At 40.5% G+C, this 26926-nt stretch overlaps 1 protein-coding gene across 2 annotated transcripts in view; it reads left to right on the forward strand.

Annotated features, from left to right (window-relative positions):
- LOC134453228 (transcriptional regulator ATRX-like) overlaps nucleotides 1-26294 on the forward strand; it is a 32583-nt gene extending 6289 nt beyond the window's left edge. Inside the window, exons 2-5 of one of the 2 annotated variants that reach the window (XM_063204062.1) lie at nucleotides 24-303; nucleotides 7292-7380; nucleotides 7505-7568; nucleotides 23837-26294. In XM_063204062.1, the coding sequence (XP_063060132.1) occupies nucleotides 24-303; nucleotides 7292-7380; nucleotides 7505-7568; nucleotides 23837-26278 (2875 nt within the window). In that variant the 3' untranslated portion in view covers nucleotides 26279-26294. Of the gene's footprint in view, nucleotides 1-23; nucleotides 304-7291; nucleotides 7381-7504; nucleotides 7569-23101; nucleotides 23389-23836 lie in introns of those variants that run through there. The other variant, XM_063204063.1, reaches the window with a different exon arrangement.
- Nucleotides 26295-26926: the final 632 nt, after the last annotated feature.

Raw genomic sequence — 26926 nt, forward strand, 5'->3', positions numbered from 1 at the left:
GATCATCTTGACCTCGCTTTCAGTGATTCGGGCAACAGCCTCTTCATAACGCAGGCAGTTACACCAACTCTCCCTGAAAGGCGCAGACGACATCGTGCTGCTTCACAGTCCATCTCCTCTCCGTTCCACATCCCTGACAGTGAAAATGAAGAACTCGGTCAGCATGTGCACCATAGGGAAACCGATGCCGGGCGTTCTAGACAAAAGAAAACAAAGTATGGGAGACGGATCATTTCTTTTCCATCCTTTCAAAAACCTGGTGAAGAAGCTACCTTGTCAGGGCAACAGCGACAGATGTTTGTGGTATGTATGTTTGAAGTTTACAGTACAACATGGTAAAATTAGAAAAAGCAATGTTTACACATTAGCCTTAGGTAAACCAAACCACTTGTCACTATATTGGGCAAAAACACATGCCGATTATATACTCTCACTGGCCACCTTACCAGTATTACGTTGGAGCTCCTTTTGCCTTCAGGACTGTCTTAAATGGCTGCTTGCATTGCAATAATGTTCAGGTAGGCTCTGGCGCCGCAACAAAGCTCAATTAGTAGTAGCCTAAAGGGCCCAAAGTGTGCCAAGAAAACATCTCCAATAGCCTACACCATTACACCACCAGCTTGAACAGTTGATTCAAAGCAGATTGGATTCATGTTTTCATGTCATTTCAAACCAAATTTTGAGCCTACCACCCGAGTGTTGCACCAGAAATTGTGATTCATCAGACCAGGCAACAGGTTCCCACGCGTCATGGTATTTCTGGAATATCATGGAATTTCATAAAAGTTTTTCCTGTCATGGAAAGTCATGGAATTTTACCATGTTGCATGCACAGTCATGGAATATCATGGAATTTTCTTAAAACTTTTAGTTTGGTCTAAAACATCGTTTCTTACTGGTTATACTACAGCTTTTCGCCAGAGATGATTTGCTTTCGCGCTGTAATGTGTAACATTCTAGAATGTAATTAGCCCACTGAAGTCTAGTACAAACCCCAACTCCGGTGAAGTTGGGACGTTTGGTAAACAGTGAATAAAATCAAAATGCTATCATTTTCAAAACATTCAATCTATTCATTAGATGGAGAATAGTGAAAAGACAACATATTAAGTGTTAAAACCGAGAAAAAATATTGTTTTGGGGGACATATGTACTCATTTCTAATTTGATAAATCCAACACGTCTCAAATAAGTTGGGACGGGGATCAGTGAAATTTAGTAAACATCCAAATAAGATAAAACAACAAAGAAGAACATTTCAAAATGAATTGTACTGACGGACAATATCGGTGTCCAGGTATAAGATCATCACAGAGAGGCTGAGTCACTCAGAATTAAAGATGCAAAGGGAATAATTACCATAGTTATTACATACATTTTTGAATTCCCTTTGATTTACCACGATTGAGTATATATAAGACATATTTTTGTTACTAAAATCATTGTATAGGTTCATGACATCATGAAATATATATTGGCTGTAGTCTCACTCTAATTCCTGGAGTGCTAGAGCTATTGAAAATTGACCATATTAAGAATGCTTAATGCGTGCAAATGATACAGGGGTGTAACATTCTCCTAAGCACCTGAGCTCACTTGAAATAAACCCAGAAGACATGGGAAACTGTCCTTTGCTTACAGAAGTCAGCAGAAGTTGTAGAAGTCCATTCTTTTTGACAATAATAGAGCATTGTACATCCTGTGCTACAGTGAAAATGGACCATCCAACTTGTGTTAGTGCTAACTTCAAAAGTCAGCCTCCATGATGGCATGCGGGTGCAGTAGAGCATTGGTTAAGATGTTCTCACTCATCTGTAGAGTTAAATACAGTGCTGAATGGTATAAATGGGTTTTAAACAGCATGAAAAGCCACTCATGCATTATATTTTGAAGGGAGATCTTTGATTACTGCCACATAGTAAGGTCAAATTGCATTCTCTACTATGTTTTAACAGTTTGGCTCCATCATAAGGACCAGCAGGTGATAAAATGGTGGACTTTTGGTCAAGACCTGTCACACTGTAAGCACTACAGAAAGGAAAACATTGCAAAACATGACAAGGAATACACCCACCATTTAAGCTGGTGAAATCATGTCCAAGATAGGAATTAACACTGTTTTTTTATATAAAATCATCTCATCGGTTAATGTATTTAACTGTTAAGTGTTGTCTTTTGTTTTGTTTTTAGTCTTCCTCGACATTTGCTGCCATTTATTGTCCCCGTCCCAACTCTTTTGAGACGTGTTGGATTTATCAAATTAGAAATGAGTACATATGTCCCCCAAAACAATATTTTTTCTCGGTTTTAACACTTAATATGTTGTCTTTTCACTATTCTCCATCTAATGAATAGATTGAATGTTTTGAAAATGATAGCATTTTGATTTTATTCACTGTTTACCAAACGTCCCAACTTCACCGGAGTTGGGGTTTGTAGTAGGGTTGGAAAGGGGGGTCCACGCGCACCCCCCTGGCTTTTTTTACGCCACCTGATTTTTTGTATCTTTAGAGTGTCTACTTCCAGAATCTGCCAGGTGCCAAGCTGAAATAATGTCCCATGGCCTTCATTTTTAACCATTTAATGCACCTGACAGGAACCCAACAGATTGAAGCAATGACAGAGAACAGGTCATAACTTTTGAAGTTAACTACATACAGAGACAAATTAACACATTTTCCCATACAATATTGACCTGAGGAATGAATTTAAGTTGTTGTTTTTGACTTTTGACAACATTTAAACAGCATATTTGCTCAGAAACAGCAATAAAATGACCCAAAATATGTAGACACTCAACTATCTTTTCATTCTTTTGAGATTTGTTGTCTCTTTTTCACCACCTGCTCTTCCTTTATCATTTGCAGTGTAAATGTGAGTATTATATTGCGTATTAAGCTGAAATTATGACCCCCAGTCTCCATTTTTGACCCTTTAATGCGCCTGACTGAAACCCGACAGACTGAAACAATGATACAAAATGGGTCATAACTTTTGAAGTAAACTACATACAGAGACAAATTAACACATTTTCCCATATAATATTGACCTGAGGAATGCTATTAAGTAGTTGTCTTTGACATTTCAGAACATTTAAACAACATTTTTGGTCATAATCGACAATAAAATGGCCTAAAATATATAGACACTCAAGTATCTTTTCCTTCTTTCGAATTGTATTGTCTTTTGTCCACCACCGGCTCCTCCTTTATCATTTGCAGTGTACATGTGACTATTATATTGGGTTTAGGCTGAAATAAGGACCCACAGTCTCCATTTTTAACCCTTTAATGCGCCTGACTGGAACAGATTGAAACAATGATACAGAATGGGTCATAACTTTTTAATTAAACTATATACAGAGAAAAATTAGCACATTTTGATATACAATACTAATCTGAAGAATGAAATTAAGTTGATTTGACATTTGACAACATTTAAACTTAAAAAATAATAGTTTATAAAAAGACGTAGTGTGGGTTGACTTTTGAAGTAAGCCACAAAGAGAAGAAAAGCTAACCCATTTTCCATACAATACTGAACCAAGAAATGCAATGAAGCACTGGTGAAGGACTGTCATCAACGTTTAAATCGTGTTCCTGGACAAAAATAGCATTAAAATACCCAAAATGTGTAGAAAATAAGCAGTCTTTTTTCATTCTTTCAAGTTTTATTGGGTGCTTCTCATTGCTCATTTAAAGTATACATTTAATTATGTTATTGAGTTTCAGATTGAAACAGTATCTCATTTTCAAAATATATCTTCCACTTAATAACCAACTAGCACCATCATTATTCAGAGGTTCAAGAAACAAAGGAGGCTTCTTTAAGACTTGTTAGCAAAACCTTCAAAAAATGTGAGGTAAAGGCACATCCCAAAAAGCAATTGCCGTGGGTGCAGGACATAAAAGAACACACAAGAAAAAAGGAAAGACTATCCGCACACCACAGAAGCTCCCTTGTCATCATTTAACGTGTGAAAAGCTCACACAACGTCTCGACCTGTAAGGTCTTCGTCAGGTGTCTCACGACAAGGGAGCATCTGTGGTGTGCGTATATTCTTTCCTTTTTCTTATTGCAAAACCTCCACATGTAATTTGTAACATGAAGATGTGTCTTTCACCTTTTTCTGCAGACATAGACTGTTTGGCTTGTTATGCCAAATGTACAGGACAGAGAAACATGCCAGTGTAAAACACACCCATGGCTGACAAACTTTACAAATCTGGTCACTTGGATCAAGATAGTGCATTATTCAGGTAGTCATGCACCTACAAAACACTAGTGTGGATGGGTTGCTTGCTGCTGTGATCCTCCAAAATAGAATGACAGTTTAATTTCTATAGATTTTAGGGCTTTTTTAAAAGGAAGTTTTTGTCTAGAAGCGCATTTAAAAGTTGACAAAAGGCCAAAAAATTTTCATTGCATTCCTTGGGTCAGTATTGGGTTACCTTTTCTCTGTACTGTGGTTTACTTCAAAAGTTAACCTCCATTGAAAGAAATAAAGTGAAAGCCCATTGGGAAACTCCATTGGGAAACTGCTGTGGAGTGCTGTGTCATTGTGACACAGCACTCCACAGCACACAAGTGAACACTGCACACAATGAAATAGCATTTATGCCTCACCCGTGCAAAGGGGCAGCCCTCAGTGGCGCCCCTGGGGAGCAGTGCGACGGGACGGGTCCATGCTCAGGGTACCTCAGTCATGGAGGAGGATGGGGGAGAGCACTGGTTGATTACCCCCACCAACCTGGCGGGTCGGGAGTCGAACCGGCAACCTTTGGGATACAAGTCTGACGCTCTAACTGCTTACCCATGACTGCCCAATTTACCCATGACTGCCCAATGAATTGTTTCATTGTTGCAATCTGTTGGTTCCATTCAGGTCCATTGAAGGGTTACAAATGAACCATGTGGGTCATAATTCCAGCTTAATACTCTTAATACACTTTTAAATGTAAATTATGAATGAAGAGCAGGTGTTGAAAAATAAATATACCCCTAAAGGATTAAAAGATAGGCCTACTTGAATGGCCATTTCATTGCCAATTATGACCAAAAATGCAGTTCAAATGTTGTCAAATGTCAAAGACAAGAACTTAATATCATTCATTGGGTCAACATTGTATGGGGAAATGTGTTAATCTCTCTGTATGATGTTTACATTCAAAGTTATGACCCATTCTGTATCATTGTTTCAATCTGCCGGTTTCCAGTCAGGCGCATTAAAAGGTTAAAAATTGAGACTGTGGGTCATTATTTCAGCCCGATATAATAAACCCGATATAATAGTCACATTTACACTGCAAATGATAAAGGACTAGCAGGTGGTGGACAAAAAGACAATAAAACTCAAAAGAATGAAAAGATACTTGAGAGTCTACATAATATTGTGAGGGTAAATGTGTTAATTTGTCTCTGTATGTGGTTTACTTCAAAAGTTATGACCTATTCTGTATCATTGTTTCAGTCTGTTGGGTTTCAGTCAGGCGCATTAAAGGGTCAAAAATGGAGACTGGGGGTCATAATTTCAGCTTAATACGCGATATAATACTCACATTTACACTGCAAATGATAAAGGAAGAGCAGGTGGTGAAAAAGAGACAACAAAACTCAAAAGAATGAAAAGATAGTTGAGTGTCTACATATTTTGGGTCATTTTATTGCTGTTTCTGAGCAAATACGCCGTTTAAATGTTGTCAAAAGTCAAAAACAACAACTTAAATTCATCCCTCAGGTCAATATTGTATGGGAAAATGTGTTAATTTGTCTCTGTATGTAGTTTACTTCAAAAGTTATGACCTGTTCTCTGTCATTGTCTCCTGTCAGGTGCATTAAATGGTTAAAAATGAAGGCCATGGGACATTATTTCAGCTTGGCACCTGGCAGATTCTGGAAGTAGACACTCTAAAGATACAAAAAAAATCAGGTGGCGTAAAAAAAAAGCCGGGGGGTGCGCGTGGACCCCCCTTTCCAACCCTACTACTAGTAATGGCACGGCGTCGGCTCTAGGGGTGAATATAATCTTCAGTTTTCACACTTACATTTTTTTTAAACGTAATTTCTTTTTACAGAAGTGGTCATGGAAATTCCGTTTTTTTAGTCAGGAAAGTCATGGAAAATCATGGAATTTTATATCTGAATTAGAGTGGGAACCAATATTCTATCATCCAATTTTGGTGAGCTTGTGTAAATTGTAGGCTCAGTGTCCTGTTCTTGGCTGACATTGGTGTCACCTAGTATGGGTTAATACAGTTGTAGCCGATCTGCCTCAAGGTTCGACATGCTATTCATACACAGATGCTCTTCTGCATACCATAGTAACAACTGTTTTTTTGAGATATTGTTGCCTTAATATTCTATCAGCTCGAATTTAGTCTCTCGATTCTCCTTTGACCTCTTGCATCAACAAGGCATTTTTGCTCACAGAACTGCAGCTCACTGGATAGTGAAAGATGTGCCAAAGAAAGAACAACTAGACACAAAGTTGCTGATGACCTTTCAGTGTTCCACCGTAGAGAGCCAACTGACCTACGAAGTGTTAGTGTGGCACTCAAGCTGACAGGAAGAGACCAAAGAGGGTGACCAACATGACACAAAAAATCATAGGCTGCCCCTGGCCCCCTGCCTCCCATAATCTCTTTTTCCTGCTGCCTAAACAGATCCAGGAGTGTCATTAAAGACCACTCACATCCTGGCTTCCATCTGCTCTCACTGTTGCCCTCTGGCAGGAGCTACAAGTCATTACCAGCCAGAACCGATAAAATGAAGAACAGCTTCTTCCAAAGTTGTCACTATACTGAGCGTACACTTGCAGGACTGTGTTAATATATGAAGGACTCTGTGCACCTCATAGGGAAGCTCAAATCATAGTATACTGTGTATAATGGCAATAAAAGGCTTTGTATTTGTATTGTATTTGTATTTTCTCTTTTTCTGACTATTCTCTGTAAACCCTAGATATGGTTGCACATGAATATGCCAGTAGATCAGCAGGTTCAGAAATACTCAGACCAGCCCTTCAGGCACGATCAACCATGCCACCTTCAAAGTCACTTAAATCCCCTTTCTTATGCATTCTGGTGCTTGGATAGAGCTGCTAAAGATTGTCTTGACCATGTCTACATTTCTAAATGAGTTCCCGCCATGTGAATGGCTGATAAAAAAAATTGCATCAATTAGCAGTTAGACAGGCATGCCTAATAAAGTGGCCGGTGAGTGTATTTTTTACTCTTTAAATGTTTGCTACAATAGTGTTTTGATATAAACATGAATATATTGTTGATTCCAGAACTCCTCTATTGGTGGATTTTTCCAGTTCATTGAGAAGCTTTCTAAAGCGGGAGAGGCATCAGGATTTTCATCTGGAGAAATTTCACAGTAAGTTTCATAACACACTTCTAAGATACACATAATTTAATTTGCAGCAGAATTGAGAAAGTTCATTCGTTTTATGATTCTGAAGGTTTGGTGGCAACATTGTAAAAAAGGTAACTTTTTGTAGATCATCTGATCTAGAAGAGGAGAAAGAGCAGGATGGAGACAATCATCAGGACATCAAAGTAGTGGTAAGCATTGAGACCTGAAACTTTGTAGGGTTGTTGCTATTTGGTGACAGGCAAATGTTGTTTACATAGCGTCACAGCCACATTGCCAAAAACATTAACATATTCTCCATCAGTGACGCACAACATTCTTTAGATACATGGGTAATGGCATGTGATCAGACAACTGTTTGTGTGTGGAGAGTATCAGGATCTGTAGCCTTTCATTTCCACCACGGCCAGTGTTCAACTCATTTCACACTGCCCTATGCGCATCACTCAAAATCGCCAGTCCGTTTTTAATGGGAGCGTGTAGGTCCTACATGAATGAAACATGAATGTAATCATCTGTCAGCTTCTAGTAAGTGACATGTGCACATTCACAAGCGTCTGTCCAGAAATCCCACAGTGCTGCCAGCCTATTGCACCAGCTAGAGTGGCTTATCGGGCTACTTGTCAGTAGCTAGTACTTCAGAGCAATGGGAGTAAACTTAAGTACTGATCCAGGTGTTTTTTTTTCATTGAAATAGTTTATATGGAAGTGACTGGAATTGATCTTGGGGCTTGAAAATACTCACTTTGAACTTGGAGAGTCAAAAAGCGCATACATAACAGAACCGCATTATTGCTGTTTCAAATGGGAAAAAAACGCTATTTTTCAGCCTTAAAATATACCCCTCGCTTAAAGTGGACTGAACTTCGGAAAGGGAGAAACTAGGAACATGCTGTTTTCACTTATGGAAAGCTGACATTTAAACAAGCTTTGTAATGTGTCTGTAGGTCCAACACAAAATATTCTGTTGCTGTTCAAAAAATGTAGACAATTGCTGGCACTGTCCGGGACTCTGACACAGCGCTAACATTCCATACAAAACCTGCAGGCCATTCAGTGTGTTAAAAGCAGAGCATAACTATCAGCGAGCAACAGGAGGGGCAACCTTGACATTAAATCAGATAGTCAGAAAATTTAATAGGATAGGTCTACAAATAACCTAGTTCTGAGTCTTTAATGTAGGCCACAAGCTATGTTGCTGCATCACCCACAAGCATGCCCTGTGTGACGGGTCATTTTTTTGATAAAAGTACAGACTTCACGGCCTTTAGCGAATACTTTGTTCTCAGCAACTACACATTAAGAAATGGGTCATTCCACGTCAAATCAACAGGAGTCCGCCCTTAGGTCTCAAAAAATCCTGAAAATATTACCAAGTGTACCCATGGTTCACACTCTTTTTTTTGTCAAAGTTCACAAGCCCATAGCTCAAGAACTAAACCATGTAGGAAGCTCAAATTTGGCATGCTGGTACATAGATAGGAATAGTTTGTTGCAAAACTGAGAGTTTTGGTCTGTATGATCCTGCATCGTCATAGCATTCCCTCAAAGATGATACAAATTGTACTGGAGTTTTTGGCTGTGCTCTGTTTAGGCCTTCAGAAGACATATTTGTGCCCAACATAGCCTCATGATTTTTCCCCTTGTAGATACAAGTAGAAACACTCCCATAAAAAGCTATAAATAGAAAGGAAACCCCATCAGTGTTTGACCAGAAGACCTCACAAGTCTGAAAAAAATCATTTTGGGTGTCATTTTCAGAGCTCCAGAACCCCTTGTGGGATTGTCCTCAGATTTTTATTATATTTTATATCCCCGAAACGCGGAGCGTCGGGGATGTAATGGTTTTGCGTGCACCGCCGCCGCGTCTGCCGCCGCCGCCGCGTCCGCCGCCGCCGCCGCCGCGTAAGGTCTTTCGTGTTAACGCGATAACTTTTGAACGGATGTTCGGATTTGTCCCAGATTTTTTGGGTGAATGCTCTAGGGCAGGTTCATGAACTGATTCGAATTTGGAGGTCAACACTTTCAAGATGGCTGAATTCAAGATGGCCGAATTTTTGTTTGGTCCATAACTTCTGACCGGGTGGATGGATTTGTCCCAGATTTGGTGTGTGAATGCTCTAGGGTAGGTTCATGAACTGCTTCGAGTTGGGAGGTCAACACTTTCAAGATGGCTGAATTCAAGATGGCCGAATTTTTGTTTGGTCCATAACTTCTGACCGGGTGGATGGATTTATCCCAGATTTGGTGTGTGAATGCTCTAGGGTAGGTTCATGAACTGCTTCGAGTTGGGAGGTCAACACTTTCAAGATGGCTGAATTCAAGATGGCCGAATTTTTGTTTGGTCCATAACTTTTGAACAGATGTTTGGATTTGTCCCAGATTTTTTGGGTGAATGCTCTAGGGCAGGTTCATGAACTGATTCGAGTTTGGAGGTCAACACTTTCAAGATGGCTGAATTCAAGATGGCCGAATTTTTGTTTGCTCCATAACTTCTGACCGGGTGGATGGATTTGTCCCAGATTTGGTGTGTGAATGCTCTAGGGTAGGTTCATGAACTGCTTCGAGTTGGGAGGTCAACACTTTCAAGATGGCTGAATTCAAGATGGCCGAATTTTTGTTTGGTCCATAACTTCTGACCGGGTGGATGGATTTGTCCCAGATTTGGTGTGTGAATGCTCTAGGGTAGGTTCATGAACTGATTCGAGTTTGGAAGACAACACTTTCAAAATGGCGGAATTTTCATTTGGCCCATAACTTCTGACTGGGTGGATTGATTTGCCCGGTAACACCTTATTTTAATGGTTCACCATTTCAGTGAATCTACCATATTAGGTACAGTGTAATAACCAATGTAACAATATTCAATACCATGTAATACTAGTGTAATACCAGTGTAACAATAAGCAATATCAGGTACAGTGTAATAACGAGTGTAACAGTATGCAATACCATGTAATATAGTGTAATACCAGTGTAACAATATGCAATACCATGTAAAACCACTTGAGCACAAACACATGATGTAGGCTAAGTAAAAAAATTACATTGTATTAAATGTTGTTACACTGGTTATTACACTGTACCTAATGTGGTATATCCACTGAACCATTAAAACAGTATTACCATTTGCCCCATTTTTTGCTTCATTTTCACAATAGTCGTTTGGTTTTAAGCCTATGCACGTCATGTCACGTCTGTATATATCATATACGTTTACGAAATGGTGGACGGGAGTGGTAGGAATGATGGGGGACTGGAAGCGTCGCGTTTCGGGGATATACCTTAAGCAGTCGAAGGCGACTGCACAGGCAGTCTAGTTTTTTTCTTCATTCTCCATGAAGTCTTCTTTTTAAAAATGTCAATGAGACTTATCTTATGTGATGTTTTCTTTTTTGTGGTGGTGGTTACGGCAAGGTTCTGTGTCGGTGAATGCTAGTAATTGTAACAGTAACTATAATAGAGACGTTAAAATGGAGTGGTGGTGGAGCGAATGCGAGAAGGACAGATGAGGAGAGCTGCCTGTCAGTTTATGAGCATAGGTCTAGCTGTCAGTCAGAAGTCGTCTGACATTTTCTTAGTCCTGGCGCAATTGCATGCAGTTGCTGATTCGGGAAGCCCACGCCATTGGAAAGAAGGGCGGACCTTGCATAGACTTGCGAGTACGTGAAAAAAAATTACAACAAATTACAGACGCTATGGAAGTAAAAAAGAAAGCGAACATTTCCGTGTCTTGGCGTAATCGCTACTTCTCATTTTGTTGCACGTGGTACGAGCTCCTGGAGAAAATTAAGGTGTGTAGCAGGTTACTGCTATTGTGTATTGTTTCTTATTGCTCATTATATCCCCGAAACGCGGAGCGTCGGGGATGTAATGGTTTTGCGTGCGCCGCTGCGTCCGCCGCCGCGTAAGGTCTTTCGTGTTAACGCGATAACTTTTGAACGGATGTTTGGATTTGTCCCAGATTTTTTGGGTGAATGCTCTAGGGCAGGTTCATGAACTGATTCGAGTTTGGAGGTCAACACTTTCAAGATGGCTGAATTCAAGATGGCCGAATTTTTGTTTGGCCCATAACTTCTGACTGGGTGGATGAATTTCTCCCAGATTTGGTGTGTTAATGCTCTAGGGTAGGTTCATGAACTTATTCGAGTTTGGAGGCCAACACTTTCAAGATGGCTGAATTCTAGATGGCCGAATTTTTGTTTGGCTCATAACTTCTGACCAGTCGGATAGATTTGTCCCAGATTTGGTGTGTTAATGCTCTAGGGTAGGTTCATGAACTGATTTGAGTTTGGAGGTCAACAGTTTCAAAATGGCGGATTTTTTATTTGGCCCATAACTTCTGACTGGGTGGATTGATTTGCCCGGTACTACCTTATTTTAACAGTTCACCATTTCAGTGAATCTACCATATTAGGTACAGTGTAACAATATTTAATACCATGTAATACTAGTGTAATACCAGTGTAACAATATGCAATACCAGGTACAGTGTAATAACCAGTGTACAATATTTAATACCATGTAATACTAGTGTAATACCAGTGTAACAATATGCAATACCATGTAATACCACTTACACAAAAATACATGATGTAGTACAAAATTGGTACATGGTGTTACACTGGTATTACATGGTATTACATGGTATTAAATATTGTTACAATGGTTATTACACTGTACCTAATGTGGTATATTCACTGTAATAGTGAACCATTAAAACAGTGTTACCATTTGCCCCATTTTTTGCTTCATTTTCACAATAGTCATTTGGTTTTAAGCCTATGCACGTCATTGATCTATGTATAGATATTAAATATATTTCTTTAATATTTTGTATTTATCATATACGTTTATGAAAAGGTGGACGGGAGTGGTAGGAATGATGGGGGACTGGAAGCGTTGCGTTTCGGGGATATACCTTAAGCAGTCGAAGGCGACTGCACAGGCAGTCTAGTTTATTGTTAGCTCTTATTTATTAATATGTTTGTCTGTGTCTGGAATGTGCTGTGTGGATGGCAGATAATGGCCAAAAATAGCCTGATCGGTGATCGGAAAAATGTGCCGATCAAAAAACCGATCCAGAGATATTAAATTCCTCACGCAACCATTTTGCCTTTACACCTGGCGCTGCCTGCATGTAGCCTAGGTGCTGGCTCTGCACAGCTGCTGCACCAAAATAAGGCATCTTTACTTGTCTTTAACTTTTTGGAATTCCCTCCTTCATTTTCACCATTTATAATCATATCTGCATCAACAATGATCTGATTTTCCGATCCATGCGCCGTTTACATGACGCTTGTAATTTGCGAATGACGTGTCAGTCTCGCCATGTTCGCTATTTTGAGTTACAGCCTGTCAGCACGCAACAACTAAACGTTTCCAAAACAATCATCAACGGTATTGTTTTCAAAGTTGTAGCCTAATGCACAGCCAGGTCATTAGTTTGTAGTCCCTGCAACACCAAACAGTGCAGAGGGAGAGTGGACGGTGAAACTCAATGAGTCTGTGCAGGGAGTTCTACAATCTATGACAGAGAACAGAGAAAGAGCTTTCCTCGCAGACACGCTGTGTTGTGCGTGTTGCCTGTTCTTTCAAGTGAAGTTTTTTTTCTTGTTTAGTGTAGAATCTCACGTGTTTCAGTCACAATGTAATTTGCGATAGACTACTTCTCTCCAGTTAGCCATGTTACGTTATAACCTGTGTAGTTGCCTCGGTCAGCACGCGACAAGTTCACGTTGTCCGCACAAGCATGCCAACGTTATTGTTTTCAAAGTTGTAATTGACAGTCAGTCGATTAGTTTGATAGTCGCTGAAACGCCAAACGGCGACAGGTGAGGGGAGAGGGAGAGAGTCAGACCGGTCGCGGAGCACTGCAGCTGTGGACAGTGAGTGACAGAGAGGGGAGGGGCTCTCCTCACGAGGCTGCTCATTTAAAGCGACAGGGTTTTTTCTCGTATGCAGAAGACGGGAGACTGAGATCCAGGTGTCTGAGCTTCAATTCAATCTTAAATAGTTTAGTAATTATATGCAATAACTTATAAATTGATTAATACTGTAGACTTACTTGTAGGCTATATTACCAACACTAGTCTGAAAGAGCTGCAAGATAATAATAATAATAATGGCCTAATAATAATAATGATAATAATAATAATAGCCTAATAATAGGCCTACATTGTGAAAGCGACATGTGCAAATTAAGATTGATTGGTTTATGGGCAGAAATGGTATTCAATAAGGATAATTAATAGGCTATTAAAAAAATAGGAAATAATCGGCAATGATCGGTGATCGGCAGATAAAGATTTTTGGTGATCGGTATCGGTGATCGGGCCAAAAATGGTGATCGGAGCACCTCTAACATACACTTTATCGCACAACGTGTGTGCGTGCGTGTGTGTGCGCATGCACGCGTGTGTGTTTTCTCTCCTCTCCTCTCTTCTTCTCCGCTCCCCTCTCTTCTGTGCATGGTCCATGGTATCTGGCTATGTGTTGATTGAAGGCATGCTGTGTTTGTGTGAGGTTTACGTTTGCACTGTAGGCTTGTGAGGTTTCAGTGAGGGTGTGTAGGGATGTGAGAGTTTGTGGTGTTGGCTGTATGTGGGTGGTTGACGTTAAAGGGCGTAACGCCAAAAAAAACAAAAACAAAAAAACGTTTTTCCAATTCATGAAAAAAATGATTGAAAAAAATGGAAAAAAATAAAAAAAAAATAAAGCACTTAGTGGTCCGTGGAATTTCGCCTAATTTTTGCCATTTTTGAGAAAATGTGTCCTGCATCAATACATTGCATAGGCATGTCACACCGCAGGAAAATGAAATCGCACGACAGGAAATTCACTGCATTATGGCCATATTAATCCTTTTGTATACATGACTGACATCTGAGCTCTTGCTAACTTGATAATGATATTGTCTTTAATCTTAATGTGTTTTCATTTATAAAAAACTTTTTTCCTTCTATAAGAGCAGTCACACCACAGGACACCATAAAATGAACCTAAGCATTGTGTGACAGAAACATTGCAATATGAAGACATATTAAGAGGTTAATAGTCACCATTAGCTTCCACAGCACTCTCCAATAACTGAGGTACTGACTGGTTAGGAGCCAGTAGTTGGCCTTGCAGCTGCCCGTTCACAAACATTGACATACATGTCACCCCACAGGACGCAATTTGTATTACGAAATTGAACTTGTAGTTAATATTACTGTCTTGAGTTTTTTTCACATTCACATATCTTAATATAAAGTTAATATTTATGCAATCATGCCAAATGCTTCATACATTATTAAAAATGTTGTTGGTTAATTTATATATATATTATATTCCAGGTTTCATTAATGTTACAGTCACACCGCAGGATATTTGACATATAACCCTTTACATAAATCTTAACATGTTTCTTCTCATCTAAGACTAATATGAAACATAATGTATCACATCTTCTTTCATTGACATTTGTTTTTTAAAGGAAAAATAACCGTTTTGTAGGTTTTTAACCAATGTTACGAAAAAACAAGGCGTCACGTCTCCCACCCACGTGTTTGGTTAGTGATTCACTGTAAAAACGTATTAAATGGATTGAGTGATGAAAATTAAACAGAAGTTTAAAAATATTTTTTTAAAGTACAGTGAGGAGAATAAGTATTTGATCCCTTGCTGATTTTGTTGGTTTGCCCACTAATAAAGACATGATCAGTCTTGAATGTTAATGATAAAATGTATTCTAATAGGGAGAGACAGAATATCAAAAAGAAAATCCAGAAATTAACTCTAAAGAATATATATTAATTGATTTATATTTCATTGAGGGAAATAAGCATTTGATCCCCTGCCAACCATTAAGAGTTCTGATCCTACAGATCAAATGGCACTTCCAATCAACTTGTTATCTGAATTGAACACACCTGTTAATAGTAACCTGCACAAAAGACACATTGAATCTGCAGAATCAGTCCATAAGTATCAGTCAATCAATCAAACTAAACTCGCCAACATGGGAAAGACCAAAAAGCTGTCAAAGGATGTCAGGGACAAGATTTTAGAACTCATCAAGGCAAAAATGGGCTCCTGGATATTAAGGCGCAAACTGTTGGTGCATTTCTTCCAAATTTTAGGACATACAAAATGATCATCAATCATCAATCTTAGGCCTGTCAGTGGTTCCATACAAGATTTGACCTTGTGGGGATTCAATAACCAGAAAAACAGAGATAAAGCACCCTAAAACTGTATGGGAAGAGTTAGGAAATGATCTCAAGGCAGCTGGGACCTCAATCACGAGGAAAACTATTGGAAACACTTAATACCACAGTGGATTAAAATCCTGCAGTGCATGTATGGTACCCCTGCTTCAGAAGGAACATGTTCAGGCTCACCTGAGGTTTGCCAATGAACATCAAACTGGATTAGGATATGATTGGGAGATGCTGGAATCAGATGACACCAAAATCAAACTGTTTGGCATTAACACAACTCGATGTGTTTTGAGGAAGAGAAATGCTGCCTATGATCCCAAGAACAACACGTTCTCCAACATCATACATGAAAGTGGTAACATTATGTTTTGAGGTTGTTTGTCTGGCCAAGACACAGGACAACTTAGCATCGTCAAGAAATGGATGTAGGGAGACATGTAAACGTACAAAGTAGTACATTTGGAGAAGCAGCATTGTAAGCAGCATGTTGTATTGTCTTATTGTCCAAGTGAGGTAGTGTAGGAAGGTGGTGCAGTACCGTGTGTGTGTTTGTGTGTGTTTGTGTGCGTGCTTGCGTGCACGCTTGTGCGGACGCTTGTGCGGGCGTGTGTGTGTGTGTGCAGGTGTGGGGTAGTGCAGGCCCAATCCAATGGAAGAAAACAAAAAATCAGGGCTGTGCTGTACTACACACAATGCAGTCCAGCATAGTCCATTGTATGGCTGCACAATTAATCGAAAATAATCGAAAATCGTGAAATTAATCATGATTTAATCATGGCAATAGTGACCTACCTTTGAGAGCGTCCTTGAAGCCAGAACATACTGACAGGCTGGTGTTTCTGGCCAGAAATCTGTCCACCTAAGTTTCATGCTATTGCCTTTACATAATCATTACAATTCATTTTATTTTGCTCATCCCGTAATTTATTCTTGGTTATATCTCATCTTGTTATAATTTTCAAAAAAAATCTGCAAAAAATCAATAATCGTGATTATTTCCTTGTTGTTTTTTTCTGGTGACTTTCACACGGGTAGGGCTGAGTACCGATCAGAAAGTTTCGGTTACGGTTCCAGAACCTTCGTTTCGATGCCGGTTCCTGACGGTTCCATTTTCGGTTCCTATTTTATAAACACTCGGGACGACGAACATTCAAAAATCATAACCGACCACCGAGCCTCCCTCATTATCCGGTTGAAGTCTCCATGAAGTTCAAAAGTTGTTTAAAATACAGAACTATGATCTAAAATCTAAACCCAACCCCTATCCATTTCGTGCTGCACGTCTTTGTCTCTGGTGAAATATGTTCTCCCAGCGATGGGAAGCTACGTCGTACAGGAGACATCAGAATAGCCTACTGTGCAGTCTGAATCTCTGCCTCACAGAACTGGTAGCTAGAACAAGAGTCAGTAATAGATGTGACGTGAAATAGGCTATGCTTTGTTTCATTCTCCTCAAATATCTGTTCTATCCCATTCGCGCCCCTTCACGGCACGGGAGGGTCACGGGCAGCAAGAAAATAAGTCAGCTGCATTGCAATAACAATTCGCCAATATAATTGTAAAACAGCTGTAACTTTTCACATGGCTTTGTCCATTTACACATAGCCTATGACAACAGTCGTATGTATAGGCATAATTATTGCTAGCAAGACGAAATCTCCCACTAAAAAATTAGTAGTTCGCTAGGTCAAAAAAGCGTCGGTCCATAATCCCCACGGCTGTCAGACCCTGATGAGCATGCCACATCTCTACTTATCCCAGGAGCTCAGAGCCATATAGGGCTCTGCAACAGCTAGAGGGTCTTGCTTATCAAACGACCTGCCAGTACAATTCATGCCAGATACCACCAACAACTCAAGTTCCTTAAAAATCAAAGATCTCGTCTCATTCTCGAGCTCCGGACCTAGGCGTGGGTGTGTCACTGCCTTCTCTTTGCATCGCAGCGTCAGTTCATGGTATATGAATGTTCATGGATGTTCATGGATGTTCATGGTAAACACACACAGTAGTGAATGGTACGAATTTACCTCATCAAAAAATGAACCAGCATGACGTTTTGCATCGGCCCCTGACAACTTGAGCGAGAAAACAACAAGGATAAACTCATATTTCTTTTGAAACCTACACGCTCCTTTTAAAACATGCGCTGCGAGGGGATTTTGGCCTCGTGCTCGGACGATCAGTGTTAAATGGAAAGGCATGGTGACCTGTCACTGCCGTTCCGTTGACTGTCAGGATTTGGCCTGTTGAAAAAAATCCGATTTTGGGCTTAAAATCAGGGGATTTTGTTGGGTTTTTTTGCTCACAGTTGACCGGTATGCTGAATGCAAAAGGTTTTATTAAACGATGGAAGCTTGTTACGTACGCAGTAAAGCACTGGGCGCACACTATTACGATTATATATTCCTTCCAAAAAATGTCTGAATGTCACAAAATCAGTTCTTTGCACTGTCCATAAATATATCAAGCGAAAGTAGTCTTCAGTTTCAATAATCCACGTTACAAATCTGTGAGCCGTGGCGGAATGTATCCTTCCAAAACAGCTCCAAACAAAGTATCTCGCGGCCAAAAGTGACTGAGCTCACCTGATGCTGCTGGTGTGAGTTCCTTTTTTATTGAGATGAAGTCGAAACTTTATGATTCACGGTGTAATCCAAAAAGTCTGAGAATGCGCGCACATCAGTAGCACAGGTGCTGGACCAAACATGAGTCCGAAACGTGCCATTCAATTTTTGGGAGCGTCAAATAGTGATGTGGACCTTTACTTTTCCTCATACGCCGATGTAACGATCTGCGTGATAACCATGCAATGCTTCGTTTGCACACCTTGTCTTGCTGTTTCTTGGCTCGCAGTGGCTGTGTCGAAGACAAAGTTTTAATTCTTTGCCATCTACAAACGCTGGAAATAGGCTACACAAATTAAAGATGGGCTGATGGTAGTTTCTCTCGTAACAGCAGCGTTAGTATCCACAGATGATTTAACCACCAGCCTCTCCAAGCCCGAATGTGATCACAATTAATGTTGCCAGATTTTTTTACGATAAATAAGCGACTGCTTACTGCGTTCCAGGGTTTAAAATGCGTCATGATTACTGACGTGATGAACATCTGGGAACCGATACAGTGCCCTCCATAATTATTGGCACCCCTGGTTGAGATGTGTTAAAAGCCTTAAAATAAATTCAGTGTTTATTGCAGAAGAATACTGTCACACTGAAAATTGTAGGAAAATGTAGCCTTCAACTCAAATGAACTCAAATGAAGAAAATAAAAAAATCCCTGACTAAAAAAGAATTATTTTTCATTAAATCACCTGTTCCACAATTATTGGCACCCTTAACAATTCCCAGGAAATAAATATAATTGAAGCATTTCTGTCATTTCTACAGTAGTTTACAAAGTTTACCAGAGTATGTAGGAACATTTAATTAGTAATTCATCACTTCCTGTTTCCCTGGGGTATAAATATGACACCGAGGCCATTTCTCTTATCCACTCTTAAACATGGGAAAGACAAAGGAACACAGCATACAAGTGAGGCAGATGTGCGTCGACCTTCACAGGTCAGGCAGAGGCTACAAGAAGATTGCCACTCAACTGCAGCTGCCCATATCCACTGTGAGAGGAATACTTAAGAAGTTCAAAACAACTGGAACAGTGGTAAACAAGCCTGGACGAGGACCCAAGTTTATTTTGCCACCACACACAGTGAGGAGGATGGTAAGAGAAATCAAAAGATCTCCAAAGCTCACTGTTACAGAATTACAACAAATGGTAGCATCCTGGGGTCACAAAGTCTCCAAATCAACCATCAGGCGCTGTCTACACGCCAACAAGCTGTTTGGGAGGCATGCACGGAGAAAACCTTTCCTCACTCACAATCATAAACGCAAGCGTCTGGAGTTCGCCAAGCGGTATTGGGGCTTCAACTGGGACCGTGTGCTTTGGTCAGATGAGACCAAGATTGAGCTTTTTGGCAACAAACACTCTAAGTGGGTCTGGCGTACCACGAAAGATGCGCATGCTGAAAAGCACCTCATACCCACTGTGAAGTATGGGGGTGGGTCAGTGATGCTGTGGGGCTGTTTCGCTTCCAAAGGCCCTGGGAACCTTGTTAGGGTGCATGGCATCATGAATGCTTTGAAATACCAGGACATTTTAAATAAAAAAATCTGTTGCCCTCTGCCCGAAAGCTGAAGCTGGGTCGTCACTGGGTCTTTCAGCAAGACAATGACCCTAAACATATGGCCAAATCTACACAGAAATGGTTCACCATACACAAAATCAAGCTCCTCCCATGGCCATCTCAGTCCCCTGACCTCAACCCCATTGAGAACCTGTGGGGTGAGCTGAAGAGGAGGGTACAGAGGAGAGGACCCAGGTCTCTGGATGATTTAGAGAGATTCTGCAAAGAGGAATGGCTGAAGATCCCTCTTTCTGTCTTTTCCCATCTTGTGAAACATTATAGGAGAAGATTAGGTGCTGTTTTGTTGGCAAAAGGGGGTTGTACAAAATATTAACACCAGGGGTGCTAATAATTGTGACACACATTATTTGATGGCAAATAATTATTTCTTTATGTGGGATTTTTTCCCCACTGAATAAATGCACTTGTATTGAAGGTTGGATTTTTCTCTTTTTTTTCCATTAAGGTCCCATATTATTTAGAAAAAAAATAAAATAATTGGAAGCTAAAAAACACATCTCAACCAGGGGTGCCAATAATTATGGAGGGCACTGTATGTAGAACCGACAGACAAGGCACGTTTCGATGCCAAGTAGGCCTAGAACCTTAGCCTGTTTTTCGGTTCCATCAAAGAACCGAAATTCGGTACCCAGTCCTACACACGGGGACATGTGAGATGTTTACTTTTTTTATTTTACCCAACTTAATTAAGCGGGTTTGCATAGCAACCCAATGGCAGTTTCCTATCTGCCTCAAGAGGTCCATTTATTGACTGAACCGTTTAACCTACAAACTTGGTTCAAACATTGTTAGAAAGATATGGAATATGATGACTCCATCTGTGAAAAGTGCATGTGCCAATTCTTTTTACTATTTTAACAACAGCGAGTTAAAATAAGCTGGAAGGATTCAGCAGTCTGCTTTACCACCACAATAACTGGAATAGAGAGAATCAGAACAGGTTTTGCCAACTAAGGATTCTAGAGCCCTACTGTACAGCACTTCTAGACAATTTCATATTGTCTTGCTGGAACACTGATGACACCCAGCTGCTTGGCTCAGTGGCTAAAGTGTTGCATTAAAGGTAGGGAGGTTGTCAGTTTGAATCCCACTCTGACCCAAATTGATTTTCAAATTATATACAATGTTCCTTAGCCAAGTTAAAATAGCATGCATGTTATTTAGTATATCCCCAAAACGCTGAGCTCATTCATCAACATTTTCAAGATGGCTGAATTTTTCTTTGGCCCATAACTTCTGACTGGATGGATGGATTTGTCCCAGATTCGATGTGTTAATGCTCTAGGGTAGGTACATTAACTAATAAGATTTGGAAGCCATTTTCAAGATGGCCAATTTTTTGTTTAGCCCATAACTTCTGAACGCATGGATGGATTTGTCCCAGATTCGGTGTATTATTGCTCTAGTGTAGGTACATGAACTGATTAGTTTTAGATTAGATTAGATTAGATTTGCCACTTCCAAGATGGCTGAATTAAAGATGGCCGAATTTTTGTTTGACCCATAACTTCTGACCTGGTGGATGGATTTTCCCCAATTTTTTTAGCTTTGTTTTTTCACAATAGTTGTTTTAAGCGTAAGCAAGGCACTGATCTATGTATAGATATTAAATGTATAACTGCTCAGCTCTGGCCCAAAAGGCAAGCCCGCTTCCAGCATTTTCTGCGAGAATGGAATGTAGTTAATACTACATTTCCATGTCCTCCTGGCAGGTTCATGTGTCCACGCTATCCTTTTTTGTTAACCTCTGGTATAGCATGGCCTTTGCGACCATCTACATCTACATAAACATGCTGCAATTCGAGGGATTTGGCATTTGGTTTTTGTATGACCTCCCATTCAAACTTAATAGCTCAACATTGCCAGACTTTCTCTATCTAATAAAACTGTATGCTCCACATTTGGTAAATATCCCCTCTCACATCCTGAGATCCCTGCGTAGGTCATCCTCTGGCGGATTTCTTTCGCAAAGTTTTTTGTTAATGACACCCTGTGCGCTGTAATGAAAGCCAAAGGTGCTTCATCAAAGTATTAGTTTAAGGGTTTGTATATGTATGCAACCATGTTAATTGAAGTTTTTTATTTTCTATTGTTTCCCTTTAAAGCTTTAGGTTTAGACTTAGACTAAAGCCCTATTCCGACGGGAATAGTTTAATGGGAGGACCTGGGGTAAAGTAATAATAACCGGGAAATTTAATCCCATCCGAACGTGCCAGTCTGGTAAAGATAGCGGAGTATGTCGGGTAAACTTCACCGCGAGTTTTACCTCCTGTAAAACGGTCCGGAACAATTACCCTAGGTAATACTAATCCCGTCCGAATGCGACCCTGTGTAAAGATTTCTGGTTAAGCACACGAAACGCTCAATATATGAATTCTCTCCGGGCTTGCAAACATTACAGCCTTGTAGTAAACCGTTTTATTTTAGGGAGTTGTTCCAAGCTGTGTTCGCTGTCAAAAACAGACAGCATGGTCAAACGCTCTCTCCCAATGAAAGGACACGTGTGCGCATTAGAATGGATTTTGATGGTCAGTAAACCAACAGACAATTATTAGAATTTTTCCACGGGACCAAAAGCCTCCATGGATGCGCAATAATGTGCTCAAAAATCAATAATATATTGTGGAGTTGGCACACGTGTGATGACAAGGGCAGTCACAGGTGCGTGATGAGTAAACCCTCCTACTTTCTGTTCGTTTACTGAGATATTTCAATCCAGTCCGAATCTGCCTTTTCTTTTACCACCGTCCTGAAATAAAAATCACATTACCCCATGTCCATACATAAAACTAGTCCCGTCAGAATACTGCTTTAGACTTCTTTATTGTCCATTTAACTTACATGAAACGGAAAATTAGCTTTGGTGGTGGCACAAACACACACAAGACAAACACACATCACAGTCAACACAATAAAGAATAAATGGCTATATATGTAGATGTTTCTCAATTACATTATACAGGTGAATATCTGTGAATTTATTTGTCTTTTCTTTTTTTACATCACAAAAACCTTTTGAAAAGGGGTGTGTAGACTTTTGAGAGCCACTGTACATCTTCTATAGGTCTGGTCACATCTACAACTATAACTGTAAAAATAACTACAGCTTTACCTTTGTAAAAATGTATAGTAATAATTTAGTAATATCTCTCATGAACGACAACAACATGCTGGGACCACTTTCAGATATTTTTTGCTTAACTAAAAAAATTATGTCAGCCAATCTGAGTTCTTTACAATATATACAGGGGGTGGACAAAATAACTGAGACACCTGTCATTTTAGTGTCACTTAGTTCCTCTTGCCTTCACAGTTAATCCGGTTGGATGTGGTTCATCCTTCTTGGTGGTATGCAGACATTACCTTGGATACTGTGACTCTTGATGCATCGCAAAGACTTGCTGTCTCGGTCAAAGATGCAACAGTTACACACGTACCAAGAATTTCTCCTTTTTGAACTCTGACATGTCACCCATAATGTTGTGTGCATTGCAAAATGTTGAGCAAAACTGTGCTCTCACCCTGCTAATTGAACCTTCACACTTCACTTTACTGGTGCAATGTGACATTAATGAAGATTGGCCAACAGGCTGGTCCACTTGAGCCATTAAACTTCCAACACTAAAATGACAGGTGTCTCAGTTATTTTGTCCACCCCCTGTAGATGCCAATATCATTACTTCAGCTTGTGGATGTTCATGAGAAACGGCTGATTTCGTTGCCCAGTGTAAATGAAAATATCTTTTAAAGTTACTGTTGTAGATGTGAACAGCTCTTAAGAGTACACCACCATTGCTAAAAGACATTTGAAGGGTTCAGATGTGAAATCTTCTGAAATCAATTTGTGATGTGTTTACAAAAATGGGCAGTATTGCTGCAAATTCAGTACATTTAAAAATATGTGCATCTTATTTAGTTTGGCCTTGATAATAATGTCTTTTTGATTGAGATTATGTGGACAAAATGCTATTTTAAGTTATTTAAAAAACAGTTGTATTTGCCTTTTAGAAAGTTTTGCATCTAAGCTCTTCATTTTTTTCTCTTGCAGGATGCCGCTTTGTTTTTTCCAAGGTTTCGCAGCAGATGCAGGGATGTGTGGGTGTGTAAAAAAAGTCAGGAAGCGGCAATGAGAGAATCAAAAACGAAACGTTGTCATGCAAAGGACAACAAGATAACAGTACACCCACATACACCAACTGTGTCAGAAAGGCTGCCCCAACGATCGGTACGGAGGTCTGCTGCACTACGGAAAAGCACCCCGATTCTCGACAATTATGAACAAGACAAAAACAAGACAAGAAAAAACAAGACAAGAAAAAGGGAGAATCCCTGCACCACACAAGTGTTGCAGACATCACACACTGGGCAGGACCATAGTGCCAGACATGGTACACCTCAGCGCCCTCATGCGTCTGCCAGAGTTGGAAAACTTATTGATTTCATTGCTGGGTCAACCAGCGATGATGAAACTGATATTGAAGACGACAACTTTCGAAGACGCCCACTCTCAATACAGAGACCTGGACATGGTGGGTCATTGCATGGGCCAAGACATGTGGACAGATCAACAGACCGGTCATGTGGCACTGTCTCTGTGAATAAGAGGACAGGAGATGGGGAGCCATCCACAGTAACTCAAGTTTGTTCGGCCACACCTTCTTGCAGCAGAAATAACGACGGGGAATTGCGTGTACCACAGTCACCTGTGGCACCGACCGAAACGGAAACTTGTCCAGGCAGCGCTGTCGACGGTGAAGATTTTCCACTACAAGTTCATACAGGTGCAGCATCTGATCAAACTGGAGGTATAGTTGAGGGTTCCAGTGTCCATACGAAGTCACTTACGGAGACCATATTGAGCGACGCCACCGCCACTGTAGGAGTTGTGCCATTTGATGATGATGAAAGTCAGTCTCTGTTAGGCCCACAGGCATTGTGGAATAAAGAAGTGGGGGAGAAAATTACCTCTTGTGAAAGTTTTCAGGGAGCCACAAGTATCCCCGCAGCTCACCACAGAACTGAAATGCACAAGACAAAGGATGACACATTCCAAAATAAAACTGATGCAGAAGCTTCAGTATTCTCAAAGGGCAAATCACATACAGGAGGTAGCGTTCTGCAGACAAATAATGGTCCCAGTACAACTGAATTCATAGAACAGTCAGAGATACATGAGCCTAGCTTAAATCTTGACTCTGTCGAAAAAGGCAAAAAGTCGAGGGACGACGAGAAAAATGAACCTCGTTCAGCAAACGAGCATAGTACTCACAATGGCAGCAGTATTTTACAGGACCCCATTCCCAGCCCTAGTTCTGGAACTGAAGGCGAGACATCATCTTTAAAGATGAAAAAGGCCAATCACAAAAATAAACAGAATTCAACCCACAGTCTGCTGATTGGGAACAATGAGGAGTCATCTCAGGAATCCGTGTTATCATCTGACACACTGAACATCCCCAAAAAGAAAAATAAACAGAAGAAGAAGGATAAGAAGGAGGACACTAAATCAATCAGTGCCGCGGAGGAACGTCCTCCCCTCGAAGATGAGTGCAGTTCAACTCAGCAGAGTCATGTCGGAGTCAGAGAAGGTCACAAAGAAAAAGGCAAGAAAAAGAGCAATTCGTGGTTGGTGTCTGGTGTTGATCTCCACAATGAAACCAACACTGACACACATCAGGCAGAATCAGAGACTTGTCTCTCCCCTGTTAGCCACAAGAAAAAAAAGAAAAAGAAATCAAGGGATGAGATGCCAAGTGAGGTGACACTTGAAGACACAAATGTAACTGTTGGTTTCGCTCCAGAGAAAGGATCTGTTGCTACAGCTAGACTGTTAACCGATAAGCTTTCAAATGACACCACAGTTCTATCTGAGCACGAGGAGTGTCCTGCTTTGTTAACATCTGAAAAGAAGAAAAAGAAGAAAAAATCAAAACAAAAAGAGTCCGGCGATAAAGAGGATGGAACATTGCTATCTGCGCTAATGGAACCCATTTTGACGGCAGAGGAGGATCCACAGCCAAAGAAAAAGAATAAAAAGAAAGAGCCCCAGGAACATGCAACAGTAGACCAAGCGCAGCACAGTGGCCTGACCCAAGCACAGAGTCTTCCTGTGCAGAGTGAGGGACATAGAGTGGGAGATAAACGGAAGAACACAGATGACACAGTACAGACAGCTGAAGCACTACCTGCCAAGAAGAAAAAGAAAAAGCACAGGATCCAAGGTGAGCCAAACTCAGAAACCATAAAAGAGTTTGATGAAAATCATTCTCAAGGTCACCTTGATGTAGCAGAAAGGGAAGCTGCACTCCCACACCCACAGCCGACATCTGACAAGGAGGGAAAGAAGAAAACGTCAAATGATCAACATTACAGTGAGCAGGATGATGAAGACTTGCTATCTAGGCTTATTCCACCCATCTCAACAGATGATGATGAAGATCCCCAACCGAAGAAAAAGAAGAAGAAAAAGAACAAAAAGAAGAAAGCATGACAGTGGACAGAAAAAGGTAATCATGAATGTGCAAGACCAGACTTAATTTTGGATAGGATAGTGAAGGTGCGACAGGAAGTGAGTGTGGAGAGAGATGGGATAGGGTTGGGAAATGACCCCGGCCGAACCGGGGTCCCCAAGGGCATGCAAGCCCAAGTGTGAGGGGCTTAGCACGCTGCGCCACAGCGCCCCCACAAGACAAGACAAGCTAAGACTGACTGTGAGTGCATTTTAATATGCGACCTTGCCTCCTCCACTTGCCTCCTCCACTTGCTTCTCGTCATGATGACATCACTGACAACAGCATTATATTTCAATATCTTGCAAAAGCTCAATTGTAAAATCTTTTTCTCATTTGCAATTGGGATGGTGAATGAAAAACAGTCCCTCAAAAGTTGTTGTGGCGAGGCTGACAGCTGGGAAACTTTATCGTTTTCTCCACGGAGGAGGGGCCAGGAGGCGGGATGAGGAGACAAGCACAAGTGGAGGAGGCAAGGTCACATATTGGGATGCACCCTTTAAGTTGGGTATCCCATGATTCCGTTTTCTTGATTTACATAACAGTATAGAATGAGAACATTTTGTTTCGCCTTTTAGCCAGGGGACAATTAAACGACAAATTTTAAGTATGGTCATTGAAGGGGTCCT

This window comes from Engraulis encrasicolus, chromosome 7 (assembly GCF_034702125.1).
Source record: "Engraulis encrasicolus isolate BLACKSEA-1 chromosome 7, IST_EnEncr_1.0, whole genome shotgun sequence".
Taxonomy (NCBI): domain Eukaryota; kingdom Metazoa; phylum Chordata; class Actinopteri; order Clupeiformes; family Engraulidae; genus Engraulis; species Engraulis encrasicolus.